General features: G+C 45.2%; 4 protein-coding genes across 9 annotated transcripts in view; 1 reads left to right on the top strand and 3 right to left on the bottom strand.

The window, feature by feature from the left end:
* The first annotated feature begins 652 nt into the window (after nucleotides 1-652).
* slc7a6 (solute carrier family 7 member 6) lies at nucleotides 653-6,992 on the top strand. Of its 3 annotated transcripts, none has more exons than XM_062471721.1 (10): nucleotides 653-752; nucleotides 2,780-3,316; nucleotides 3,807-3,932; nucleotides 4,112-4,256; nucleotides 4,385-4,508; nucleotides 4,630-4,733; nucleotides 4,939-5,035; nucleotides 5,251-5,400; nucleotides 5,742-5,925; nucleotides 6,191-6,992. In XM_062471721.1, the coding sequence occupies exons 2-10, from the start codon at nucleotides 2,833-2,835 to the stop codon at nucleotides 6,256-6,258; spliced, it is 1,482 nt and encodes a 493-aa protein (XP_062327705.1). In that variant the 5' UTR covers nucleotides 653-752; nucleotides 2,780-2,832; the 3' UTR covers nucleotides 6,259-6,992. The 3 variants fall into 3 exon arrangements, 2 of the variants coding, with proteins under 2 accessions (XP_062327705.1, XP_062327706.1); XM_062471722.1 differs by lacking the exon at nucleotides 653-752 and adding an exon at nucleotides 1,902-2,640; XR_009931509.1 differs by lacking the exon at nucleotides 653-752 and having other exon boundaries at nucleotides 1,902-3,316; nucleotides 5,797-5,925.
* A 2,554-nt stretch (nucleotides 6,993-9,546) lies between these two features.
* On the bottom strand, nucleotides 9,547-12,512 carry slc7a6os (solute carrier family 7 member 6 opposite strand). Its single transcript, XM_062471513.1, has 5 exons — nucleotides 12,267-12,512; nucleotides 11,299-11,664; nucleotides 10,856-11,062; nucleotides 10,517-10,649; nucleotides 9,547-10,390 (listed from the first exon to the last, which is right to left on the bottom strand). Exons 1-5 carry the CDS (start codon nucleotides 12,459-12,461, stop codon nucleotides 10,269-10,271), a joined length of 1,023 nt encoding a protein of 340 aa, XP_062327497.1. The 5' UTR covers nucleotides 12,462-12,512; the 3' UTR covers nucleotides 9,547-10,268.
* Nucleotides 12,513-12,867: 355 nt separating this feature from the next.
* On the bottom strand, nucleotides 12,868-17,992 carry LOC134028429 (adhesion G-protein coupled receptor G5-like). 4 transcript variants are annotated; one of them, XM_062471978.1, is made up of 12 exons: nucleotides 17,856-17,992; nucleotides 17,683-17,737; nucleotides 17,447-17,546; nucleotides 17,042-17,173; nucleotides 16,534-16,692; nucleotides 14,967-15,015; nucleotides 14,699-14,790; nucleotides 14,433-14,548; nucleotides 14,004-14,275; nucleotides 13,701-13,797; nucleotides 13,304-13,602; nucleotides 12,868-13,192 (listed from the first exon to the last, which is right to left on the bottom strand). In XM_062471978.1, exons 1-12 carry the CDS (start codon nucleotides 17,965-17,967, stop codon nucleotides 13,080-13,082), a joined length of 1,596 nt encoding a protein of 531 aa, XP_062327962.1. In that variant the 5' UTR covers nucleotides 17,968-17,992; the 3' UTR covers nucleotides 12,868-13,079. The 4 variants fall into 4 exon arrangements, with proteins under 4 accessions (XP_062327962.1, XP_062327963.1, XP_062327965.1 ...); XM_062471979.1 differs by having other exon boundaries at nucleotides 16,600-16,692; XM_062471981.1 differs by lacking the exon at nucleotides 17,447-17,546 and having other exon boundaries at nucleotides 17,042-17,408.
* An 855-nt stretch (nucleotides 17,993-18,847) lies between these two features.
* LOC134028308 (uncharacterized) overlaps nucleotides 18,848-21,482 on the bottom strand; it is a 13,565-nt gene continuing 10,930 nt past the window's right edge. The window contains exons 10-13 of the mRNA XM_062471788.1: nucleotides 21,062-21,330; nucleotides 20,727-20,835; nucleotides 20,256-20,560; nucleotides 18,848-20,050 (exon numbers count right to left, since the gene is read on the bottom strand). Of these exons, the coding sequence (XP_062327772.1) occupies nucleotides 19,935-20,050; nucleotides 20,256-20,560; nucleotides 20,727-20,835; nucleotides 21,062-21,330 (799 nt within the window). The 3' untranslated portion in view covers nucleotides 18,848-19,934. The remainder of the gene's footprint in view (nucleotides 20,051-20,255; nucleotides 20,561-20,726; nucleotides 20,836-21,061; nucleotides 21,331-21,482) is intronic.

The raw sequence follows: 21,482 nt of genomic DNA, 5'->3' as shown, positions 1-21,482 counted from the left end.
GGAGAGCCCTCTTCCAGTCAAGGGTAGCCTACTGCTTCTGATAGATGGCTTTTACAAAGGTTGTAGAATGTATTAACATGGATATATGTGTATGGAGGGTTGCGTTTGTGTGAGAGAGCAAGTGTGTATGTGTGTGTGTTTTGGACCTGCGTGTGAACGTATTCTGCTGAGTTATGACTCCGCTGTCCCTCGTGCTGCACAGATTCTAACGGAGGATGTCTAATTACACGTTTGGTCTTCGCACTGTCCCGCAGTGCGCAGAGGACATTCTCTTTAGTTGTGAGACTTAGGGTTGTCTTTTGCCTTGATGACAGTCGCGAATAGTTTGTATGCACTCAATCCCCGCGCTTCTATACTCTTTTACATGAAGATCATGCATTTTTACAGTGCATTTTCCGACCGTAATACTAGAAGTCTTAATATAGGCTACTTAAGCCAAAACACACTAAAATACCTGACTAGGGTGTTCAGAACGTTGTAGTACCATATGCCATGCTTGGTCACATGAATGTTTCCCTAGCAACAATCTTCCAGCGAGTGTTTTTTTGAAGGGAAAGATACCAGCCGGTTGTCTTCTTCAGTACTTTCTTGGAAGTCTTCACGTGATCCTTATGTTCGTCTATGTTCGTCACGTGACCTAAGTGGTTTGCCTCCTACCTTGTGTTAGAGCCGGTTGTTTTCGGTAAAGGATGCGGCGGAGGTCGGACGTCCTGGCAATCTGTTAAAACCGATAAACAGACAACACGACCAAGGTAAGACAAAGTTGGTACACTTGACAAAGGCAAATGTTTCAATTCGTACGCAAATAAACATTCTTTACAGTTCACATCATTTTACACTACTGTAGGCTACTGTACATGTACGAGGACAAAGAGTTTTTTTTTTTCCTCCAAGATTTAGAATTTTTTTTACAACAAGTGGTCTGAAGCTGAAGTGGACATATGACGAACGCTCTATTTTTCTACAAAGTACAGTAGGCTAGTTTTGTCTGATTCTTTCGATTTTCTTGTTACCAAGCGAGACACCCTCAGAAAAGAGTTATTGTTGTTAACAGCAGTCATTGTGGTGTGTTGGTTGGCTGTCTTACAAAAGCCAGCTGGATATTCAAGTAGACTAGTCTATAATAGCCTACCTGGATACCATACCACCTTGTTGGATATTGGTCATATTGTGTGTGTGTGTGTGTGTGTGTGTGTGTGTGTGTGTGTGTGCGTGTGTGTGTGTGTGAGAGAGAGAGAGAGACAGAGAAAAAAATCCACAAATGTATGTTGTGCAGAATTAGGTCGATTCGTATAATAATTCCCGATAATAGAAATCCAGAAAGAAACCAAATGATTCAACAATGCCATCAGCCTAGGCTATTACAGTGTCTCAACTTGAAGGACAGTGAATTAACCAAGTGTAACTTATAAGCCTGTTCAAACTATTCATTATCTCAGCATTTTGTTTTGTAATTATACACACATAGCTTATACAAAAACACACACATACACACACAAACAAACATCTGTTACTATTTATTGTATGGATGTTTGTTTTGAGATTGATGATGATTAAGTTTATCCCTTAATAACTGTGGACTGCTTTTTCCAAATCTTTTAAAATGAATTAAATTGAAATTGAGTGAGAGAGAAAACAGGTGTATGAAAGCCCAGCAAAGAAGTATTGTTTTGTTACAGTTACCTTTAACAAAAGAACAAATAATCTACTTATAATTAACACACTTGCAGAGAGGCACAGGAAGGGGAGCTGATCTACTGGCTTTCACACTCTCTTTTCTCTCTCTGTTCATTTATTTTTTCACTGTCAGTCTCCCTTTTGTCCTCTCTCTCTCTCTCTCTCTCTCTCTCTCTCTCTCTCTCTCTCTCTCTCTCCTCTTTCTTTTTCTCTCTGTGTCTCTCTCACTCTCTCCCTGTGTGTGGCATGCCACAGTGGTATCCATCGTGATAGCACCACAGGTCCCTTCTTCTATGATTATCTGGTGTCTAGAGGAGACAGTGGGCATACATCAATGCTATGATCCCCCTCTACAGCCACAGGTTTTAGCTTAACTATGGAGTTGATAGAGCTTGTGAGATCCCCAGAAGTCTCAGGGGTGTGGCTTCATCTCCATCTACCCATACACAGTACCAGCCTGGCCCTGGCAGCATCTACAGATGGGTGGGTGTACAATGGCTGGTACCTCCTTTCATATGAGTCTCCTGAGAACAGGGAAGCCTGCATGTGCTGCATGTGAAGCTGCCTGATCTAACACTGAACTGAGGCATTCCTCCTGACAGCGTCTCACAAACACACCGAGAAACAAACACACTCACAATGTCAAGTCACGCTACTGAACATTGATTACATTCCTTACATGCACACTACAAAAGCTTGCCCCACCCCTATCCCTTATACACAATCCTGACACCTTAAACCAAGATCTGACCCCTAGACCCGGTTATTTTTCTTTTTTTTTCTTATATATTTTTTAGAAGCATTACTGCCTTTATAATTTTGGGGGTAGAGATCATGTGTGTAGAGAGGACAGGAAATGTGGAGAGAGAGAGAGGGGAAAACATGGTAAAGGGCCTGGGCCGGATTCGAACCCAGGCTGCCGGAGCGAGGCCTCAGCCTAAATGGTGCATGCGTGCAACTCCGGTAAGTTACTGGGGCGCCCCTAGACCCAGCCCTGACCCCTAGACCCAGCCTTGACCCTTAGGCATTGTCCTGAACCCTAGACCCAGCCCTGACCGTTAAACCTAGCCTCGACGTAGACTCTTTCTGCTTCTCTCTCCAGGGCAGGTAGTACACCACCCAGAGGCCTTGTGTCTCTGATAGCAGTACGTCACCATGGAAAACCAGGAAGAGAGCAGGAAGTTGAACGGTAGCTCCAGCCCCTCGCCCCCGGCCCCTCCTAAAGAGAGCATGCAGCTGAAGAAGGAGATCTCCCTCCTCAACGGTGTCAGCCTCATCGTGGGCAACATGATCGGCTCCGGCATCTTCGTCTCCCCCAAAGGGGTGCTGATCTACAGCGCCTCCTACGGGCTGTCGCTGGTCATCTGGGCCATCGGGGGCATGTTCTCCGTGATCGGGGCGCTGTGCTACGCAGAGCTAGGCACTACCATCACCAAGTCGGGCGCCAGCTATGCCTACATTCTGGAGGCCTTCGGTGGCTTCATCGCCTTCATCCGGCTGTGGACGTCGCTGCTGATCATTGAGCCCACCAGCCAGGCAGTTATCGCCATCACCTTCGCCAACTACCTGGTGCAGCCACTCTTCCCTACCTGCGAGCCCCCGTACGCTGGAGCCAGACTGCTGGCTGCCGCCTGCATCTGTGAGTGGTTCTGTGCTTCTGTGTGTGTGTGAGTCCTTACTGTTTGTTTTTAACATGCTCTCTGCACACTGAGACAAACATATACACTCACAGGTAAATGCTTGTTCACAAAATTGTTCTTCCTCACGTTTTTCTTCCTCTCTGTCTCGATCCGTCTCATCCTCTCTCTCACACAGTAAACAGTCTGTGGCCACGTGCTGCAAGGTACACGCTGTCTTATGTGTCCGATTGTTTTTGACTGGTTGAACTTGATGCTGTACTCAAAACCTGTCTGAACTTGTTCTGCAGGTCTGCTGCTGCTGCTGTGTATGCTCAAATGACATGCAGAAAACTGTTGGAATTGTATCAGTTCAGCTCTTTATAATTGGTCAGCCATGTATCACTCTCTCCTGTGATTGGCTTAAGCCGGCTGATGATCATCCACTTGAGCAATGAAAAGTCAAATGCATGTTTCTAACTGATATGCCTCTCTTTTCTCTGATTGGTTCAGGCCTGCTGACATTCATCAACTCTGCGTATGTGAAGTGGGGCACCAGGGTCCAAGATGTCTTCACCTACGCCAAGGTGGCAGCTCTCATCGTCATCATCATCACCGGCATAGTCAAGCTCTGCCTTGGTGGGTGACCACTCACTGACCACACACTGACCACACACTGACCACTCACTGACCACTCACTGACCACACACTGACCACACACTTGCCACATGCTGCCCACATTCAGTAAATATTTATAACTGTGTAGTGGCGTCCATAATAGGGTTTCCATAATGACTCCTTCTGTCTCTGTCTCCTAGGTAACACAGTGAACTTTGAGGCTTCGTTCGAGGGCTCGTCAGTGAACCCTGGTGACATTGCCCTGGCCCTCTACTCTGCCCTCTTCTCTTACTCTGGCTGGGATACGCTCAATTTTGTTACGGAGGAGATCAAGAACCCTGAGAGGTCCTCCCACAGACCTTGATATTTACACGCTTTTTACGATAAGAACACATTCATTTGTTACTGTTTGTTCTATTCTAGTCCAGATTTCATATGGCTGCCCAAATAACCTTCTTGTCTCGTTTCCATAGGAACCTGCCCCTGTCCATCGCCATCTCCATGCCAATCGTCACGGTGATTTACATTATGACTAACGTGGCGTACTACACCGTACTCGACATGAGCGCCATCCTGGCTAGCGACGCCGTCGCCGTGGTGAGTTGCCAAACCAACCACCACCAGGAGCTCTGCCACTGGCTGTGAGAAACTCAGACGAAGTGGAATGTGCTTGTGTGGAGGTGGCGTGTTTGTGTGACTGTGCTGTGTTCCTCCGCAGACATTTGCCGACCACACTCTGGGTGTCATGAGCTGGACCATCCCCATCGCTGTGGCTCTGTCCTGCTATGGAGGACTCAATGCCTCCATCATTGCTGCCTCCAGGTAACCTCCACAGACACACACACAACTCCACCCACACCCTTACACACAGACACTCGGCACCCTAAACTTTATGGGTGTTCTAATTGTAGTGTTACCACGGCAGCAGCGTCATTTTATCGGGCTTCCCTTCGTGCCATCCTGTGTTGATGTGTACCGAGCCCTCAACTGAGAGCTTGTGTGTCTGTGTGTCTGTGTGTACCTGCAGGTTGTTCTTCGTGGGAGCTCGTGAAGGTCACCTCCCTGATGCTCTTTCCATGATCCATGCTGAGCGGTACACCCCTGTACCTGCTCTTCTCTTCAACGTAAGACCCCCCCACATGTACTCTCTCCACCCTCTACCCTAGACCTTCTATCCTGTCCTCTAAACCCCACTGAAAACCTCTGCTGTACTGCCCTCTGGTGGTATTCATAAGAATATGCTCTTGGTGTGTTCTATCAGAGAACAAAGACGTTGTCAGACCAAAGGTTGTTTGTGTCTTCCTGTCTGCGAATGTGTTTGTGTGCGGCTCCCTGGCAGTGTGCCATGGCCCTGGTCTACCTGACAGTGGAGGACGTCTTCCAGCTCATCAACTACTACAGCTTCAGCTACTGGTTCTTCATGGGGCTGTCCATCGCTGGGCAGATCTACCTGCGCTTCAAGGAGCCAGACAGACCCAGGCCTCTCAAGGTTAGCCAGCCACAGACCAGACCTGTACATCATAATCTGAATCAGAAGGGTTTTAATCGCCATGAAAGTCTGCACAGACAAGGAATTTACTTTGGCAGGAAGATGCATACATTCAACATATAGGGGTAAATCTTAAATAAGTGGGGTAAGTTTAAACAAGTCTAACTACACTATACAAAAGGTTCAAAGTCTAATGAACTCTAATGTACACCCCACTTGCACACACCCCTCACCTGTACGTACAACCTGTTCCCGGCCTCCTTATTAACAAACATCTGGATTAAGCACTTCATCAAAATGAGACCAAAATAGGAGGTTTCCGCCTGTGCTCCCGTCCCCAGCTGACGCTGCTGTACCCCGTGGTGTTCTGCATGTGCACCGTGTTCCTGGTGGCAGTGCCTCTCTACAGCGACACCATCAACTCCCTCATAGGCATCGGCATTGCCCTCTCCGGTGTGCCTGTCTACTTCCTGGGTGTCCACCTCCCCGAGGACCGGCGGCCACCCTACGTCACCAAAATTCTCCGTGAGTCACCTCACCGCACCCGTTCAACCCTCCCCTGAAACCCTTTACATTTAGCCTAGCAAAAAAAAAAAAATCATGTTCATAACCTGAAAACTCTAATCTCTTAAGTAAGTAGGTGATGTAGCTGAAATATGAAGAGGGCTAAACTCGATCTCTCTCTCTTATATGCGTACATCTTCTCTTCTTCTTCATCTTCTCTCTCTCTCTCTCTCTCTCTCTCTCTCTCTCTCTCTCTCTCTCTCTCTCTCTCTCTCTGTTGTTCTAGATGCCATCACCAGTTTTACCCAGTACACCTGCTTCTGTGTTCTGACTGAGTTGGACAAGAGTGAGTAGGACTGCCATGACACTGCCTTCCTGACTACAACCTCAAGGACTCAACTACATATCCCAGGATCCTTTGCAACCAAGGACTGTTTTACAGCATGGCTGAACTGACAAGCTGAAACACTGCTGTTTACAATCGACACTATGTACATATGTTTACACTCAGTCACACACACACGGACATGGGGCAAATAGTAAATAAAGTGTGCACTGTACAAAGTGTGTGTACACACACACACGCACTCGCACACATTCACACACGTTCCCTTACACTCTCTTTCAAATACTCTAACACAAGTTACTGTGAAATGACACAGTGGACTCTCTGTGCCATATACAGCAAACTACGGGCCACTGAGGTGCAAGGGTGGTCAAGAACTCGGGTCACAGGTCATGTGTGACCCTATGTGACCCAGGCAGGTAATTGAGGGCAACTGAATGGAAGCCTTGGCATTGAAGCCCTCTCCGTCTGCAGGTTCCTGTTCTCTACAGGTAACCCTCTGGTCAAGGTGTGTCCCGCTGAGACCCAGTCAGGATGGGGGAACGTGTGGAGGTGTGTCAGGGTGGAGGGAAGGCGTCTCTTACAGATATATCTGGAGCTGTGCTCTAGTAAAGGGGCAGCTTACACTGACATTAGACAGGGAATCATAGAAATGCAGTACAAAACAGTATACACAATACAGTATATATATTTATTATAGACATACAGTATACATTCACAATAAATACTTATTTGTCACAGATATACAGTGTAGTACTGTTAGGTCCATAAATATTTGGACATTGACACAATTTTCATCATTTTGGCTCTGTATACCACCACAATGGATTTGAAATGAAACAATCAAGATGTGCTTTAAGTGCAGACTTTCAGCTTTAATTTCAGGGTATTTACATCCAAATCAGGTGAACGGTGTAGGAATTACACATTTTATATGTGCCCCCCCCCCTTTTTAAGGGACCAAAAATAATTGGACAAACTAACATAATCATAAATCTAATTGTCACTTTTAATACTTGGTTGCAAATCCTTTGCAGTCAATGACAGCCTGAAGTCTGGAACCCATAGACATCACCAGACGCTGGGTTTCGTCCCTGGTGATGCTCTGCCAGGCCTCTACTGCAACTGTCTTCAGTTCCTGCTTGTTCTTGGGGCATTTTCCCTTCAGTTTTGTCTTTAGCAAGTGAAATGCATGCTCAATTGGATTTAGGTCAGGTGATTGACTTGGCCATTGCAGAACATTCCACTTCTTTGCCTTAAAAAACTCTTTGGTTGCTTTCGCAGTATGCTTCGGGTCATTGTCCATCTGCACTGTGAAGTGCCGTCCTATGAGTTCTGAAGCATTTGGCTGAATCTGAGCAGATAATATTGCCAGAAACACTTCAGAATTCATCTACTGCTTTTGTCAGCAGTCACATCATCGATAAATACAAGGGAACCAGTTCCATTGGCAGCCATACATGCCCACGCCATAACACTACCTCCACCATGCTTCACTGATGAGGTGGTATGCTTTGGATCATGAGCAGTTCCTTCCCTTCTCCATACTCTTCTCTTCCCATCATTCTGGTACAAGTTGATCTTGGTCTCATCTGTCCATAGGATGTTGTTCCAGAACTGTACAGGGTCTTTTAGATCTTAGGTATTCCTGTTTTGAGACTCACCAATGGTTTACATCTTGTGGTGAACCCTCTGTATTTACTCTGGTGAAGTCTTCTCTTAATTTTTGACTTTGACACAGATACGCCTACCTCCTGGAGAGTGTTCTTGATCTGGCCAACTGTTGTGAAGGGGTTTTTCTTCACCAGGGAAAGAATTCTTCTGTCATCCACCACAGTTGTTTTCCGTGGTCTTCCGGGTCTTTTGGTGTTGCTGAGCTCACCAGTGCGTTCTTTCTTTTTAAGAATGTACCAAACAGTTGATTTGGCCACACCTAATGTTTTTGCTATCTCTCTGATAGGTTTGTTTTGATTTTTCAGCCTAACGATGGCTTGCTTCACTGATGGTGACAGCTCTTTGGACTTCATATTGAGAGTTGACAGCAACAGATTCCAAACACAAATACCATACTTGAAATGAACTCTAGACCTTTTATCTGCTCCTTGTCAATGAAATAACGAACTCCCATGAGGGAATAACATACACCTGGCCATGGAACAGCTGAGCAGCCAATTGTCCAATTACTTTTGGTCCCTTAAAAAGGGGGGGGGGGGCACATATAAAATGTATTGTAATCCCTACACCGTTCACCTGATTTGGATGTAAATACCCTGAAATTAAAGCTGAAAGTCTGCACTTAAAGCACATCTTGATTGTTTCATTTCAAATCCATTGTGGTGGTATACAGAGCCAAAATGATGAAAATTGTGTCAATGTCCAAATATTTATGGACCTAACTGTATATATTCAATAAATACACATTATTGATATAAAATACATACAATAATTTATTGTAGGCATACAGTACACACAAAATAAATACATGTGTATTATAGATATAGGGTTAGTCAAAGAAGTACTACAGTACTTCTTTAACTGGATGAAACAGGTTTACGTCAGCTGCTAGGTTAGTGGTTCAGGAACACGTGTGTTGTGTCAGCTGCTCGTGGTAGTTTCCTTCTACAACAGCTTCTGATGTAGAAATATCAGATATAGGTCATTCACCTTTGAATAAACTGCCCACATCCTGATGTCCTGAACAACCCAAAGATTTCCATTAAAAAATTACTGATCTCTGTATTTTCCATTGCACTTTTATCCAATCATGAGTTGGAACAGAACATATGCTTGTTGTGTCTGTATGTGTGTTACCATTAGTGTACACAGACATGGTAGCATTGATCCAGTTAGACAGTACAGTCTCCTCCCTCCTCTCGAAGGGCTATGCTGAAAACCCAAACCTTCAGATCTACAAATGATCATGCAAAGTAGACTTTGTAGCAATCAAGGCTCCAATATGGAGAACGTGTGGAGGTGTGTCAGGGGGATAGGCTATTTTGGCAACAGACAATCAGAGCGTGTGTGTGGGGTTTCTGGATCATGTGACTTCCTGATCATATTATTATTGGTTACAACAGTGTAACTAGTTTCGTTTCTTTGTTAAAATAGGGCTCTACACCACAGTGGCAGTCTTGAGTTCCAGACAACCTGGCTTTCTATCAAATAGGTCTAAGACCTGGTCCTTATAGTTTTATCTAATTTATTGTATAGTTTATCAATAAAACGTATTGTACAGAACCATTGTGCGTTATATATTCTGCCAATGTGTTTCATGTCATAGAAAATAACACTGATAGTCTTCAGAAAATGTTATTTATTTTGAAAGCTTTATTGGTTTCTTTCTTTACACATCTACATATTTACAAAACATGTTCTCTTCATCCAGCAGCCACAACACAACAGTCTGACAACAGGAGAATGTGGAGCACACACTCACACATGATACACTTTCATATTATGCACTACCACACACTTACACAAGCCAACAAACTCTTAAAACACACACACGCAACCATGCACAAATGCAAACAGAAACACCCCATATTCAGCACACCGTCCTAACTAACACACAGTGGTAACAAGAAGCCTACAGAGCATACCACAAACATGTGCAACATAACTACCTCATTCACTTTGAACTAACACTCACACACCACTTCAACACCTGCACAGTAACAAAACTAAAAAATAACCCTGGTCCCAAGCCCCTGCAGGCTGATGTGAGCAGGTCTGAGAGGAGTGGAGAGTAGGCTGGGCTTTCATCGGGGCCGTGTCTGAATACTCTCTAGACTACACCCTTGAAAAGCATCCTTCCTTCCTTCCTTGAAGTGATCCAGGATCAAACATGGCTGGACAGGTGGACCTGTGGCAGTCTACAGTGCTACCGATGCAGCCATGTCAGGGGGCGGGGGTTGTTAGGAAGGAAAGAAGGTTGCAACTCTAGTGTACTCAGGTGTAGGGAGCTAGGAAGGTTTCTGGAGAAGGCCTCTGTGAACCAGCCACAGGTCTGCAGTGGGAATCAGTCAGAGTCTCGATCTTCATCCTCTTCCTCGTTGTTGTGGTTCCCCAGCTCGTGAAGGATTTCCCTCTGGTACGCCTCCCAGCTCCGCCTGCTGTATGAGTGCTCCTCCTCCCAGTAGCCTGGAGCACAACCACAACCCAACTTTAGTACGAACTGCAACACAACCCCCTTAGTCTGGACAGCAAAACGACCACTTTAGCCTTGACCTCCACTCTACCACAGCTGACAGGTAAACAAGGCAGTACCTCCGTATCTGTCCTCCCGGTCTCCGTCTTCGTCGCTGTCTTCGTCAGGGTAGTCGTTCCTCCAGTTACCTTCCTCGTTCTCGTCATCCTCATCCTCGTACACCTCCTCCTCGTGGACCACCAGGTCCGGCACCTGCACATCCACAGACAAGAGGAGAAAACCTGTGTTTATCACTTCCTGTCAAGGGTTTGCCACTTCCCGCCTTGCTTTCATTGTTGCTATAGTCTATTGTTGCTATAGTCTATTGTTGCTATATAGTCAAATATGTTCTTACAGACTCAACTTGCGAACGTCTACTGATGATGAATTACAAGACTATGGTTTCAATTCTGTCGTACCAGCTCGCCCTCATCTGTGTAGGCTCTGACAGACAGGATATCCTGAATCCAGCCGGGCGCAGCCGTTTCCTGGTAGTACAGGTCATAAACGTAATCGTCCTCCCGCTCACGATGCTCCGCCCCTGGTCCCTCCCCTGACACGCTCAGATGCTCTCGGATCATCTTCATGGAGTTACACATGATCTCTTCTGGGTCAGAGGTCACCGTCTAGGAGAGACAGAGAAGGAGATGGACGGAGGGGGAGACGATGAAGGAGGTAGAGAAACATAAGAGAGAGGTGGGGACAGACGGACAAGAGAAGTGAAAACCACCCAAGTACTCCAAACATGATTTATAATACACTGATGCTGTCAATGGCCAAGGAGCTGCATAGGTGCAGACCCTGCTGACTGAAGCTGTGTCACCTTCTCAGGGCTTCCAACCACCTCCCAAGTCCAGCTCACCTTGCTGGAGCCCTTGTCCTGCGGCTCTGCCTCCTCCTGGATAAGATCAAACACCTGGACCTGCCGGAAGTTCCAGTCAGCCTCCGAACCCCCCAGTCCGACCCGTTTTCCCCTACCTGGAACCTCAATCTGGGCCAAAGGTGGGGCAGGGGTTGGGGCCGGGGAGGAGGCTGGAGCTGGCCGCTCTGCCGGCAGACCTGCTCTGTGGCTCGACAGGATACGGTAACGCTCGTCTCGCCGAGTGCTCCACTTGGTGCTCCGTAGATCTCCCATGATCCTCTGTGAACTGGTGGCAGAGGGGCGGAGGGCGTGGGCTACGCGGGGGCGGGCCAGGGCTTCACGAACCTGGGTCTGGACTGGAGCATCCTGGAAACACACAAATCAATTAGTTGAATTACCTAATTGGAAATCAATTACTTGGACGTCTTATTTACATACTAATTAACCTGCACATAAATTCGAATTCGTGCCTGTCTCACAGTGTAATATGGTAAGACCACTTCGACTTGCGAAAGAACGCTTTTCACGTGTCGTTAGCTAGCTGTATATTTTCAAAATGACGCAGTCCCATCGTTTATAATACATTGCCAATAGTTAGTATCAAACATTCGCCATATTGTTAATCAACTAGCTAGGTAGCCATCTACCGTTCAGTTTGGACCCAAACATGTCAGACAGGCTAACTCCCTGGCTGAAAAAAAGTTCAGTGTTCGGTTCCAGCAAAATAAACAGACCCCTTCAACACAATGCACACAAGCTGACATGTATGCTAACTTGCTAACCGACTATGGGTTCCACATAGCAACGCCACACATCCAATATCACTAGCGGGATAACTCACATTAATAAACAACAAATACACAGAGCATTTTAGTCATCCGTCACAGCTGGCGCAACACAGCCTTCTACTAGTAAGTGCCTTCCATCAAGCTCACGAGACACCGTGGCTTTGACAGAGGCCCTCCTACCTGAGATGCTACCGTCGCCACGAGTTTGAACACCGAGTTCTCAACCTCCGTGTCATCTGGCTCCGGTACAGTCTCCCCGGGGGACTGCTGATCATTCCCCTCCGGTCGGATGCGTTTACAGGCCAGCAGCAAGGCATCTGCGGGGTCGGTGCCACGCTTTCTCTTCACCCGGAGAATGGTGGTGTTTGGATCCATTGCTCAGTCTGTTTGAGATGTTTTTTCTTTGCTTGCCGTAAATAGTGCGTATTGTCGTAAACGTAAAGAAAAGGGCGGTCCTTCAGGGCGTTTGCGAAGAGGAAAAATGAAGTGTTTCTACTCTTTGACCTTTGGGTCTCCCAGTTATACCAAAGAACTTATATGCTTCTATACTCTTTGGTTATACATAACATTTTGTGGCATAAAATAATGTATTTAAAGATTTTATTTCAGTCATAGAAAAGAAGATTAATCTTAATTAATATATTTGTATGTATTTTTTTCTATACATTTTTATTTTATTTTACTACTTTGTCTTTCCAAGAATGCTGCTTCGTTTGTTATTTGGAGATTATTAATAAAAATAAAAACAAAAACCAATACACTAAAGATTATGGAAGTGATGTAAGAAATATATATTTTATTGGATGGAAACACATGGTTATGCTTTTTTGTATTTTTAAAATCAATATTATGTATATAATAAATATATTTACTCTGTGGGTTTACCAGTCCAGCTGTTTCTTACAAAAAACACGTTCGAAACCAATTTGCATTTGTGCAGACCTATTTGCATTGTTTATGTAATGCCCCATCAAAAAAGCACTGTTTTGAGTGTCAGTTGAAAGTTGTGGTGTCCATTTTCTGAGTGGAGGGGTCTTTGAATGAAGAACCTTCCTGCGGGTGGGACTTCCTGGTCCGGGCCAGAAACCACAGAAACAAAAATATACCTGAGAAAAGGAGAGGGTGAGAAGAGAGGAGAGAATATGAGGGCAGAGGAGAAGAAAATGTAGATATGCAGACAGCTGTATCATTTACAGTAAACACAGACTGATCCTCACCCTGCATGCTGTTGAACACGGTGAAGAGGTAGTTGCCTGGGAGGGAGAGAGGCCCATAGGTGCAGAAGGCAAGAACCCAGGGGATGCCCAGTACACAGCTGAGCCCCAGCACTGTGGCCCAGTCCTTCCAGAGCTGGGCCCGGCCCTCCTGGTGCCTCACTCCACGCCCCCTCAGCCTGCACAGACGCACCAGCACCACCCCCAGCATTGCACAGTTGAAGAGCAAAACCAGACCCAGGTATACGATCACCATCACAGAGCTTACTCTCCGCCAGTCTGCCTCACTGCTCAGCCAGCAGCTGCAGGAACAAACACTTCCGTTAACACTGGTGCATCTGTGTCAGTGTGTGTGTGGGTGTGTGTGTGGTGTGAGTGAGAGTGGCAGGCCAGGTCTCACATATCTGTGTCTGAGGTGCTATTGCTGCTTGAGTAGAGGCTGTATCTGCCATAGGCTCCTAGGGATCCATATATCACTACCACTACTGTAGGAACACCTGGAGTGGAGGTGCAGGAAGTGGAAGCAGAGGGAAGAGGAGAAGAAGAGGGAGGAGGAGAAGAAGAGGGAGGAGGAGAAGGACGGAAAAGAGGAATGTAGAAAGTGGGAAGAAAGACATAAGTTGTTAGATCTTTTTAGTTTGATCCCCAGGCCTGTGATCAGCTCATCATTCCAGCAGGTATCAGGTGGCAGGGGGCAACTCACCCCATCCCACCAGGCAAAGTTTGAGCAGGTATCTTCTGATATAGATGTTGAAGACTCGGACCAGGAGCAGGTAGAGGTGGAAGCCCTCAATGGCCATCCAGGAGAAGGTGGCCAACAGGGAATAGTGGAGGAGGAGCCCCAAAGCTTCACAGACACGCCCCTCATAGCCTAGCCACGCCCACAGCGACCCAACCAGGAAGAATAGATGCAGACACAGAAGTGCGACGTTCAACTGCACATGCACGCCCACCGAATGTTCCAAATGTCCCTTCCTGAGGAGGACAGACAGACAGACAGACAGACAGACAGACAGGCAGGCAGGCAGATATACATACACAAAGATGGTTCTTTATATATTCTAGGTTTGAAAACATTTATTCAAAAAATAGTTTATCTGTGTGTATTTGACATCCTGATGTGAAACCATACCGTTTATACGTGTAGAGAACTAGGGTCAGGGTTGTGAAGAGGACCGAGAGAGTTGAGCCTACATAGGTGATGTAGCTGAGCTGAAGCTCATGGACCGGGTCCACCATCCCAGGGTTCTGATGTGGGGGACATGACAACCACATCATAACATTCACAAGGTGCAGATTCCAGTCATTGTGATGACAATGAAAAATTACCTGTGACATATCTGGTTGAGTGGTTTTATTAGGTGTGAGAATTGTTGTGTGGCTACGTTGTCAGCTTACCACTAGCACAGCAAAGAAGCTCAGGTGGTCACAGCTGCACACAAACTCTCTGTCATTAAAGGTTGTGTTACAGCCGTGTGTGCTCCAGTACCCTACACACATATACACCCCCCCCCACCACCACACACACAGCACACACACAGCACACACACACACACACACACACACACACACACACACACACACACACACTGTAAACCTCAGTAATCCAAGACATTTTGGACAAGCAAGTATTCAGTAGAATTTATGTGTACATGTTTATTTTCACCTGTTCCATTTTGATGGTCCTTCCAAAAGACACACACACCTCCGGTAATCTGCAGCACAAGTAACACACACACACACACACACACACACACAAACAAACAAACAAACAAACAAACAAACAAACAAACAAACAAACACACATACAACACTATCACTGAGTTCAGGGTTTTTCCTGCATAGAGAAAATGTTGGCGCGCGCCAAAGCCGTTTTCCCGAGCGCCAATGACAAATCCCGAGCGCCAAAGCCAAAAAAAGTCCGCGATGAAGAAAAAAAAAACCTGTGTTCATCACGCGTGCAATGCATGTCAGCGAATATGTTCTCAATAGTATGTTTCAAGTAGGCTACAGCCGAACCCTCGTTCTGTTCTGATAAATAGAACGAGGTTTCTAAATCGAGTTGATAAGCGTGTCTTCTTGTCTGATCAATACGCAACTGTGGGGTGCGCGAATGGACAGAGCGGCCACTAAACTCGGCCACTAAACTGTCGTTCCGCTGCGAGGGCCAGCCCGACGTGCACGAATACACCTGAACAAATGCAAATGAAATTTCCACTCAAAATGCTGACAAAAGTTTGATTTACGATTTCCAACGCAGCCTCCATTGGTATTCTTAACCTGGAATGATAATATATAGTGCAGTGTTTCCTCTATGGCCACATTTCTGTCGCCACGACCGCGGTACAAAATTTTAGGCCGCAGTGATCAGCAGTGATCGTTAGAGTGCATGTCGGAGAATTGCACGGACACGCGCTTCACACCGCAGTTGAGATTGCGTGTGTGAGTCCTTGAGAACTGTAAATCGTATAACTTTTGTTGTCAGTTCATTTAAGCCTGTTATTGTATAAGTCTATAGTTCTTGCAAATTTAAATCAAGTTAACTGGTGATTTTCGTTTGTATTCTTCCCCTGCCAGCTAAATTGTCTGTTGATTCGATAGCGATTGCTGCCCTTGCTCAGGTTTGTATTTTAGGTGCATTATTATGCTGAAGTAGTTTTAATTAATAAAAAGTGGGTTTATTGTTATTATTTGCTACAGAATACTTAGCCTATCAAGATCAAATGAAGCAGGCAGTGTACATGCTTCAGAGTGGCCTACCTTAATCGATAGGCTAGGCTACTGATCATTTACAATAAACTGTTACGTCAATTATTAATTGGCAGCATTTATGCCATTTAGAACATACTATGAGTGTAAGGTGTCTTTAAGTAGCCAAACTTTATTGCTTTAGGGGAAATAGGACGAAAATATGTGCAATATTACATTAGACTATTACATTAACCTGTTCCGAAATATAGGTTTAGTTTCGTTTTTTTCGCTTTTTTCTAATCAAATACATTGATTAGAAAAAAGAAGAAAAAAAAGAATATATATACATATTTTTTATTTTATTTGGAGCACCGAAGACCCATTTTGACCCAGGAAAAACCCTGGAGTTATACCAATCCCCCAACAATCAATCAACTTGTATTTGTCTTTCTCTTTTTCCAAGCAATGTTACAGAGGGATCAAATCTATCCGGTAAATAAACATTAAAAAAAACGTGTCTGCCAGTCAGCCTGTCTGCTTACCCCATTGAAATGTTTGAAGGTCATATTGACAGGTTGATCTAGGTTGCTGAAAGCATAGTGCCGCACCTTCACAGCCAGGACTGTCTCACCAAGAGCCCCTCTTCCTTGGGGAGACTGGCCCTCAGATCCACCTGCCACGATCCCAGCTGTGGGACCAAGCTGCAGGTTGGTGAGAGAGAGAGAGAGAGAGAGAGAGAGAGAGAGAGAGAGAGAGAGAGAGAGGGAGAGGGAGGGAGAGAGAGAGAGAGAGAGAGAGAGAGAGAGAGAGAGAGAGAGAGAGAGAGAGAGAGAGAGAGAGAGAGAGGAGAGGGAGGGAGAGAGAGAAAGACAGATAAAGGGAACGAAAAAGATTTAGATATTGTATTGTAGATATTGAGTGTGGGGGGAGAGACAGAGTTAACTTTGTCAGAATCTACAGTGTGAAGGGGTCATAGTCTACTGAGTCAGAGTCTACTGTATGATGGGAGTCTACAGAGACTACTGAGGGGAGTCAGTCTCAGGTACTAACCCTGAAGAGAGAGGAGGGGAGGATGGTTACCACCAGCAGCACTTCTTCAGAGACCCTGCTGAGAGACATGCTTTTCTGCAGCGCCAAGGCTGGGATGTGGACCTTGTGGTTCGATGTAGGCTCAACCTCCACCTGGACTCACACACACAGATCCCCCCGTCCACACACACACCCACACACACACACACACACATCACAGACACACACCACGCACATGCATACAAATGAGAGGGAAATTAGTTCAGCAGAATTGGAGCTACGCTTCTGTGGTCAGCCGTGTATGAAGGGTCATGCTGTTCAGTAGATGCCTGTGTGGTTTCCACTGTTTTCCTGTCTCTGCAAGAACGGTGAGTCACAATGCTGATGTCTGAAAAAATAGAAGAAGAAGAAGTCCAGATAACTAACCTCCTTAGATGAGTTGACCATACTCCGTTTGAAGTGAGATTGTGAGGCATTAAACCGGGGAGTTAAATATCTACATGTCAGAATTTTGTCTTCAAAGCACCTACCAAAACAGTTCAGATGTACACATAAACATGGTTAGCTTTGTCAAATAGAACACATACTAGTCACAAACATGGGATTATAATAATATACTTGATGGATAATTACAATTGATAAACAGAGTGTATTTTATTTACCCAGTCCAGTCCAGTTCTCCTTTAAGACATTCATTCAGAACATTTTCACACCTATCTAAATATGTATACAGGAGAAAGAGAGAGAATAAGAGAAAGAGAGAGATAGGAGTTTACAATGGCATTTACAATCCATCAGTATTTTCATCATTATGTCTGCCATTTTATCACCTCACCAGAGTTTCCCAGCACTGCAGATACGAATGTCAGAAAGGTGGTGGAGATGGTGATGATGCCAAAAATGTTTGTATTAAGGCTGCTTCTTCTCATTGTCCTGCTGTAGCTCATCCAACACTAGATGTACTGAGTCACATGCAGTTGAGTTGTTGCTATTTCCTGGTTTGGTTCCTCTTGTGATCATTTCCACTAGGGTGGTGTCATGAGAAACTTAATGAGAGATTGAGATAGATTACACAGCAGGTGAACTGGGCCGTTGCTTGGAATACCGGGCCCCTTGACAAAATATTTGCCACAAAATATTTGTATTATAACGTATATCATACTATGTGTCGCATACACAAAGTATTTCATAACTGAATGTTTTTAGTTGAATGGTACCTTAGTAAGTAATTACGGAGGTATCAGCCCATTGTCTGTTACTGGTTTTCACTGGGCAGATAACGTTTTGAGTTTCAGGAAGTGTGAGAAGTGCTAGCTAACGTGCGTGCCTGGCTGCTACATGATAGCTACTAGTGTAGCCTACTGTTGGCTCACCTCTCACATATTTTACTGTTGTTATGAAACTAGCATTGACTGTCTTTTCTCTATACTTTCTTTCTTTTTTGTGCCCCAGAATTGTTGCGACAACATCACCCGCAATCTAACTGTCACACTGCACAATACTTGAGAATTGGAAAGGAGATTGGAGCAGGTAATTTATTAGAGCGGGAAGGACGGGGACCTTAGATATTTCTAACTATTTAATTGAGAAAAAGTCCATTCAAAATTTTTCTGCAAGTGTATTATTTTGGTTTGAAATATTGATTTGATATATGAAAATCTAGTAATGGGCCCCCTTCAAGCCATGGGCCCGTGAATCATATCCACCTTTCCCTGCAACGCGACGGCCCTGAGGGTGAAAGACAGTGTGTGTTTACTAGTTTCTGGGGTATGCAATGAGAATCATTGTGTGCTAGATACAATGAGAATCAGGTTGATTTGTGTACAGTTTTGTTTATTTAGATAGTCAGCGATTTAGTCAAAACAGTGCAGTTCGTTGACATTTGACCATACGTGACACCACATGTGACTAATCATGTGAGCCTAAATCAAGAGCATTTTAGCAAGGGTAATAATAACCCCTTAACCGAACACCAACCAGATAAAATGTCAAGAGTTTCATAACACCAGCATGCTGTCATTCAAACCATTGAAACAAGGAAGTGTTGTATTGCCACATACATTTCATGGTGGGAAGTGAGAATATAAAAAAACACTTTTACACAACAGTAGACTGTATTAAAACACTACACAACTATTTTATTTGAGATTGTAGTGCCTTTACAGCAGGGGTGGGGAACCTTTTTTCTGCCAAGGGCCATTTGGATATTTAAACTTAACAATGACATTAACAATGACTTAACAATGACATTTTTAATCAACTTAAAAATGTGCCTGCTATATTTGGTCAAACATTTAATTAACTCACCCCTAATGTGATGGCTGGAACTGCTTTGGTGAGGTTTGTGATGTTAGCTGGCACGGATGCAGCCTGCTTTGACTAGGGGTGCATCGAACATTTCTTGGGGGGTATCATGTTTACGGAAAGGGATCGTATTATTTTTCATATTGCTACCATTTTTGAGACTGCTTATCGATCTGAGTGTTAATCAAGTGCGGAACCATACGTTGTAAACATTCGGGGCTTAGCCCAAACCAACAACGTATTCTGGGTTTGATTTGCTAGAAAGGAATTCCACACTTAATGCGAGCGAAATTTTTTGGTACATTGGTACGCAACGCTGCGCGCCTCCACGGTCCTCTTCCACATATTAAAATAGTGCTGCTGCCAACGAACAATGCACCTAATAATATGGTTCCTGCAGTGCCATGGCGGGCCGGACCAAATGATTTCGCAGGCCGCATACGGCCCGCGAGCCGGACGTTCCCCACCCCTGCTTTACAGTATAAAACCTAATTTGCTTTTATTTACATCTATCAATATACACTTTAATCCAGTGACCAAAAATAGTGCAAGACAAGGTATTGCAAGCGCAAAGAAGAGCACAGTATACAACAGATGTGGGGTTACTTGGTTAGTGGTGTGGGTTTTTGGTAGGTGTACTGCTGTCAGTAGTTGAGCTCTTGTTCTCAGCTAATCTCTTTCTCTCATTTCTGGCTCTGGCCCACATCCATAGGAAGATGAAGAAACCTGATAAAAAAACAACACAGCTCTGTTGACTTTGGAAATAGTCATCTTATTTTAATACCACAGACTCTGTGTGTATGTGTGTGTGTGAGAGAGAGAGATTGTGTGAGTGCACACAAGTTTGTGTGGTTGTTGTGAGATTGTGTAGAAGTGTGCATGTGTGTGTCCGTATGGATGTGTGTGCATATGTGACGAGGGGCTGACCCACCCTGCAGAGAGTTCAAGATGCTGAACAGGTAGAGAACAGTGTAGTTGAGGTTCTGTAGACTCAGGAAGGCCAGGCCCCAGGTGGTCCCCAGCAAACAGGACAGACCCAGCACGGTGCACACATCTTTGCAGGTAGGAAGATGGTGAGCCCTAGGCTTGTCTCTGGTGCCACACATCTTGTTGTAGTGCTTCAGACTGCATATCCTGAAGGACACGGTGATCAGAACCCCGGAGGAGAAGAGGAACACCATGGAGAAGAAGGCCAGGTTGACACTTAGCAGGAAGGTCTCGTCCTTGATCCAACAGCTGTAAGGAAGCAGAGCTTGGCCCCTTACCACCTGAGTACAACACACTTAACAACAGGCTAATAGCCCACTAATAGAATACTACTGAGATATGTTCAAAACAAACTACGATAGTAAATAACTAACAAGCTACTTATGTGCTAGATAAAAGCTTGACTTGTACTTACATGTTGTTAGTCTGGTTAGTGTTTAACATGGCCATCTCAGAAAGCCCGTAGAGAAGCGTGTTTCTCGCCGTCACAGCCAAAGAGACCCCCACTATCACACAGGGGACACCTGGACACCCAATCACGTATATGGACACAGACATGATCCCAAGTGTGCAGGTTTGTGTGTATGTACAGTACATATGGTTGTAAGGATGGATATATATAAGTTACAAGTCATTTATTGTCATGTGCACAGCGATGACAGCAAAGCGGTCATGACAACCTTGGCTCCCATCCAAGAATGCTCAAAAACACAAACAAGGTATGCATGGCGTGTGTGTGAACTCCCTCACCCCAGCCGAGGATGCTGATCTTGACCATGTAGTGTTTGTAGTAAGTGTTGAACACCTTGACCAGCATCAGGTAGAGGTGCAGGGCTTCCAGAGCCATCCAGGAGAAGCTGCACAGCAGGCTGTAATGCATGACGGCCGCAATGAGAACGCACACCCAGGCCATGCCCAGGCTGGCGCCCCACTCGCTCAGCAGGAAGGAGGTGTTGAGCAGGGTCAGTGCTCCCGACAAAGACACATGGATGGATGCGGAGGTATCTGACTTGCATTGACTGGGAGCGAAGACACACACACACACACACAAATGAGAAAGAGACCACAACGTTGGACATTTTGTCTATAAGCTTCACACACACTTGTCACATGCACACGTTACGTACACACTCGTGTCACACAAACACACACACACACCCGTTGAAGGTGT

The sequence above is a fragment of the Osmerus eperlanus genome, chromosome 10, assembly GCF_963692335.1.
Source record: "Osmerus eperlanus chromosome 10, fOsmEpe2.1, whole genome shotgun sequence".
NCBI lineage: Eukaryota > Metazoa > Chordata > Actinopteri > Osmeriformes > Osmeridae > Osmerus > Osmerus eperlanus.
Note: the sequence above shows the minus strand (reverse complement) of the source record. Positions and strands in the feature narration are given on the sequence as shown.

What these genes read in the sequence shown, in the direction of transcription:
- slc7a6 (XM_062471721.1), top strand. Translation starts at nt 2,833, where the DNA reads ATGGAAAACCAGGAAGAGAGCAGGAAGTTGAACGGTAGCTCCAGCCCC. An exon ending in CTAGCGACGCCGTCGCCGTG is followed by an intron (nt 4,509 to 4,629) that starts GTGAGTTGCCAA and finishes GTTCCTCCGCAG; the next exon opens with ACATTTGCCGACCACACTCT. An exon ending in ACAGACCCAGGCCTCTCAAG is followed by an intron (nt 5,401 to 5,741) that starts GTTAGCCAGCCA and finishes TCCCGTCCCCAG; the next exon opens with CTGACGCTGCTGTACCCCGT.
- slc7a6os (XM_062471513.1), bottom strand. Translation starts at nt 12,461, where the DNA reads ATGGATCCAAACACCACCATTCTCCGGGTGAAGAGAAAGCGTGGCACC. An exon ending in AGGACAAGGGCTCCAGCAAG is followed by an intron (nt 11,063 to 11,298) that starts GTGAGCTGGACT and finishes TGTCTCTCCTAG; the next exon opens with ACGGTGACCTCTGACCCAGA. An exon ending in ACACAGATGAGGGCGAGCTG is followed by an intron (nt 10,650 to 10,855) that starts GTACGACAGAAT and finishes GTGGATGTGCAG; the next exon opens with GTGCCGGACCTGGTGGTCCA.
- LOC134028429 (XM_062471978.1), bottom strand. Translation starts at nt 17,967, where the DNA reads ATGAGCTACAGCAGGACAATGAGAAGAAGCAGCCTTAATACAAACATT. An exon ending in TCCCCTCCTCTCTCTTCAGG is followed by an intron (nt 16,693 to 17,041) that starts GTTAGTACCTGA and finishes ACCAACCTGCAG; the next exon opens with CTTGGTCCCACAGCTGGGAT. An exon ending in CCTTCAAACATTTCAATGGG is followed by an intron (nt 15,016 to 16,533) that starts GTAAGCAGACAG and finishes CTTGTGCTGCAG; the next exon opens with ATTACCGGAGGTGTGTGTGT.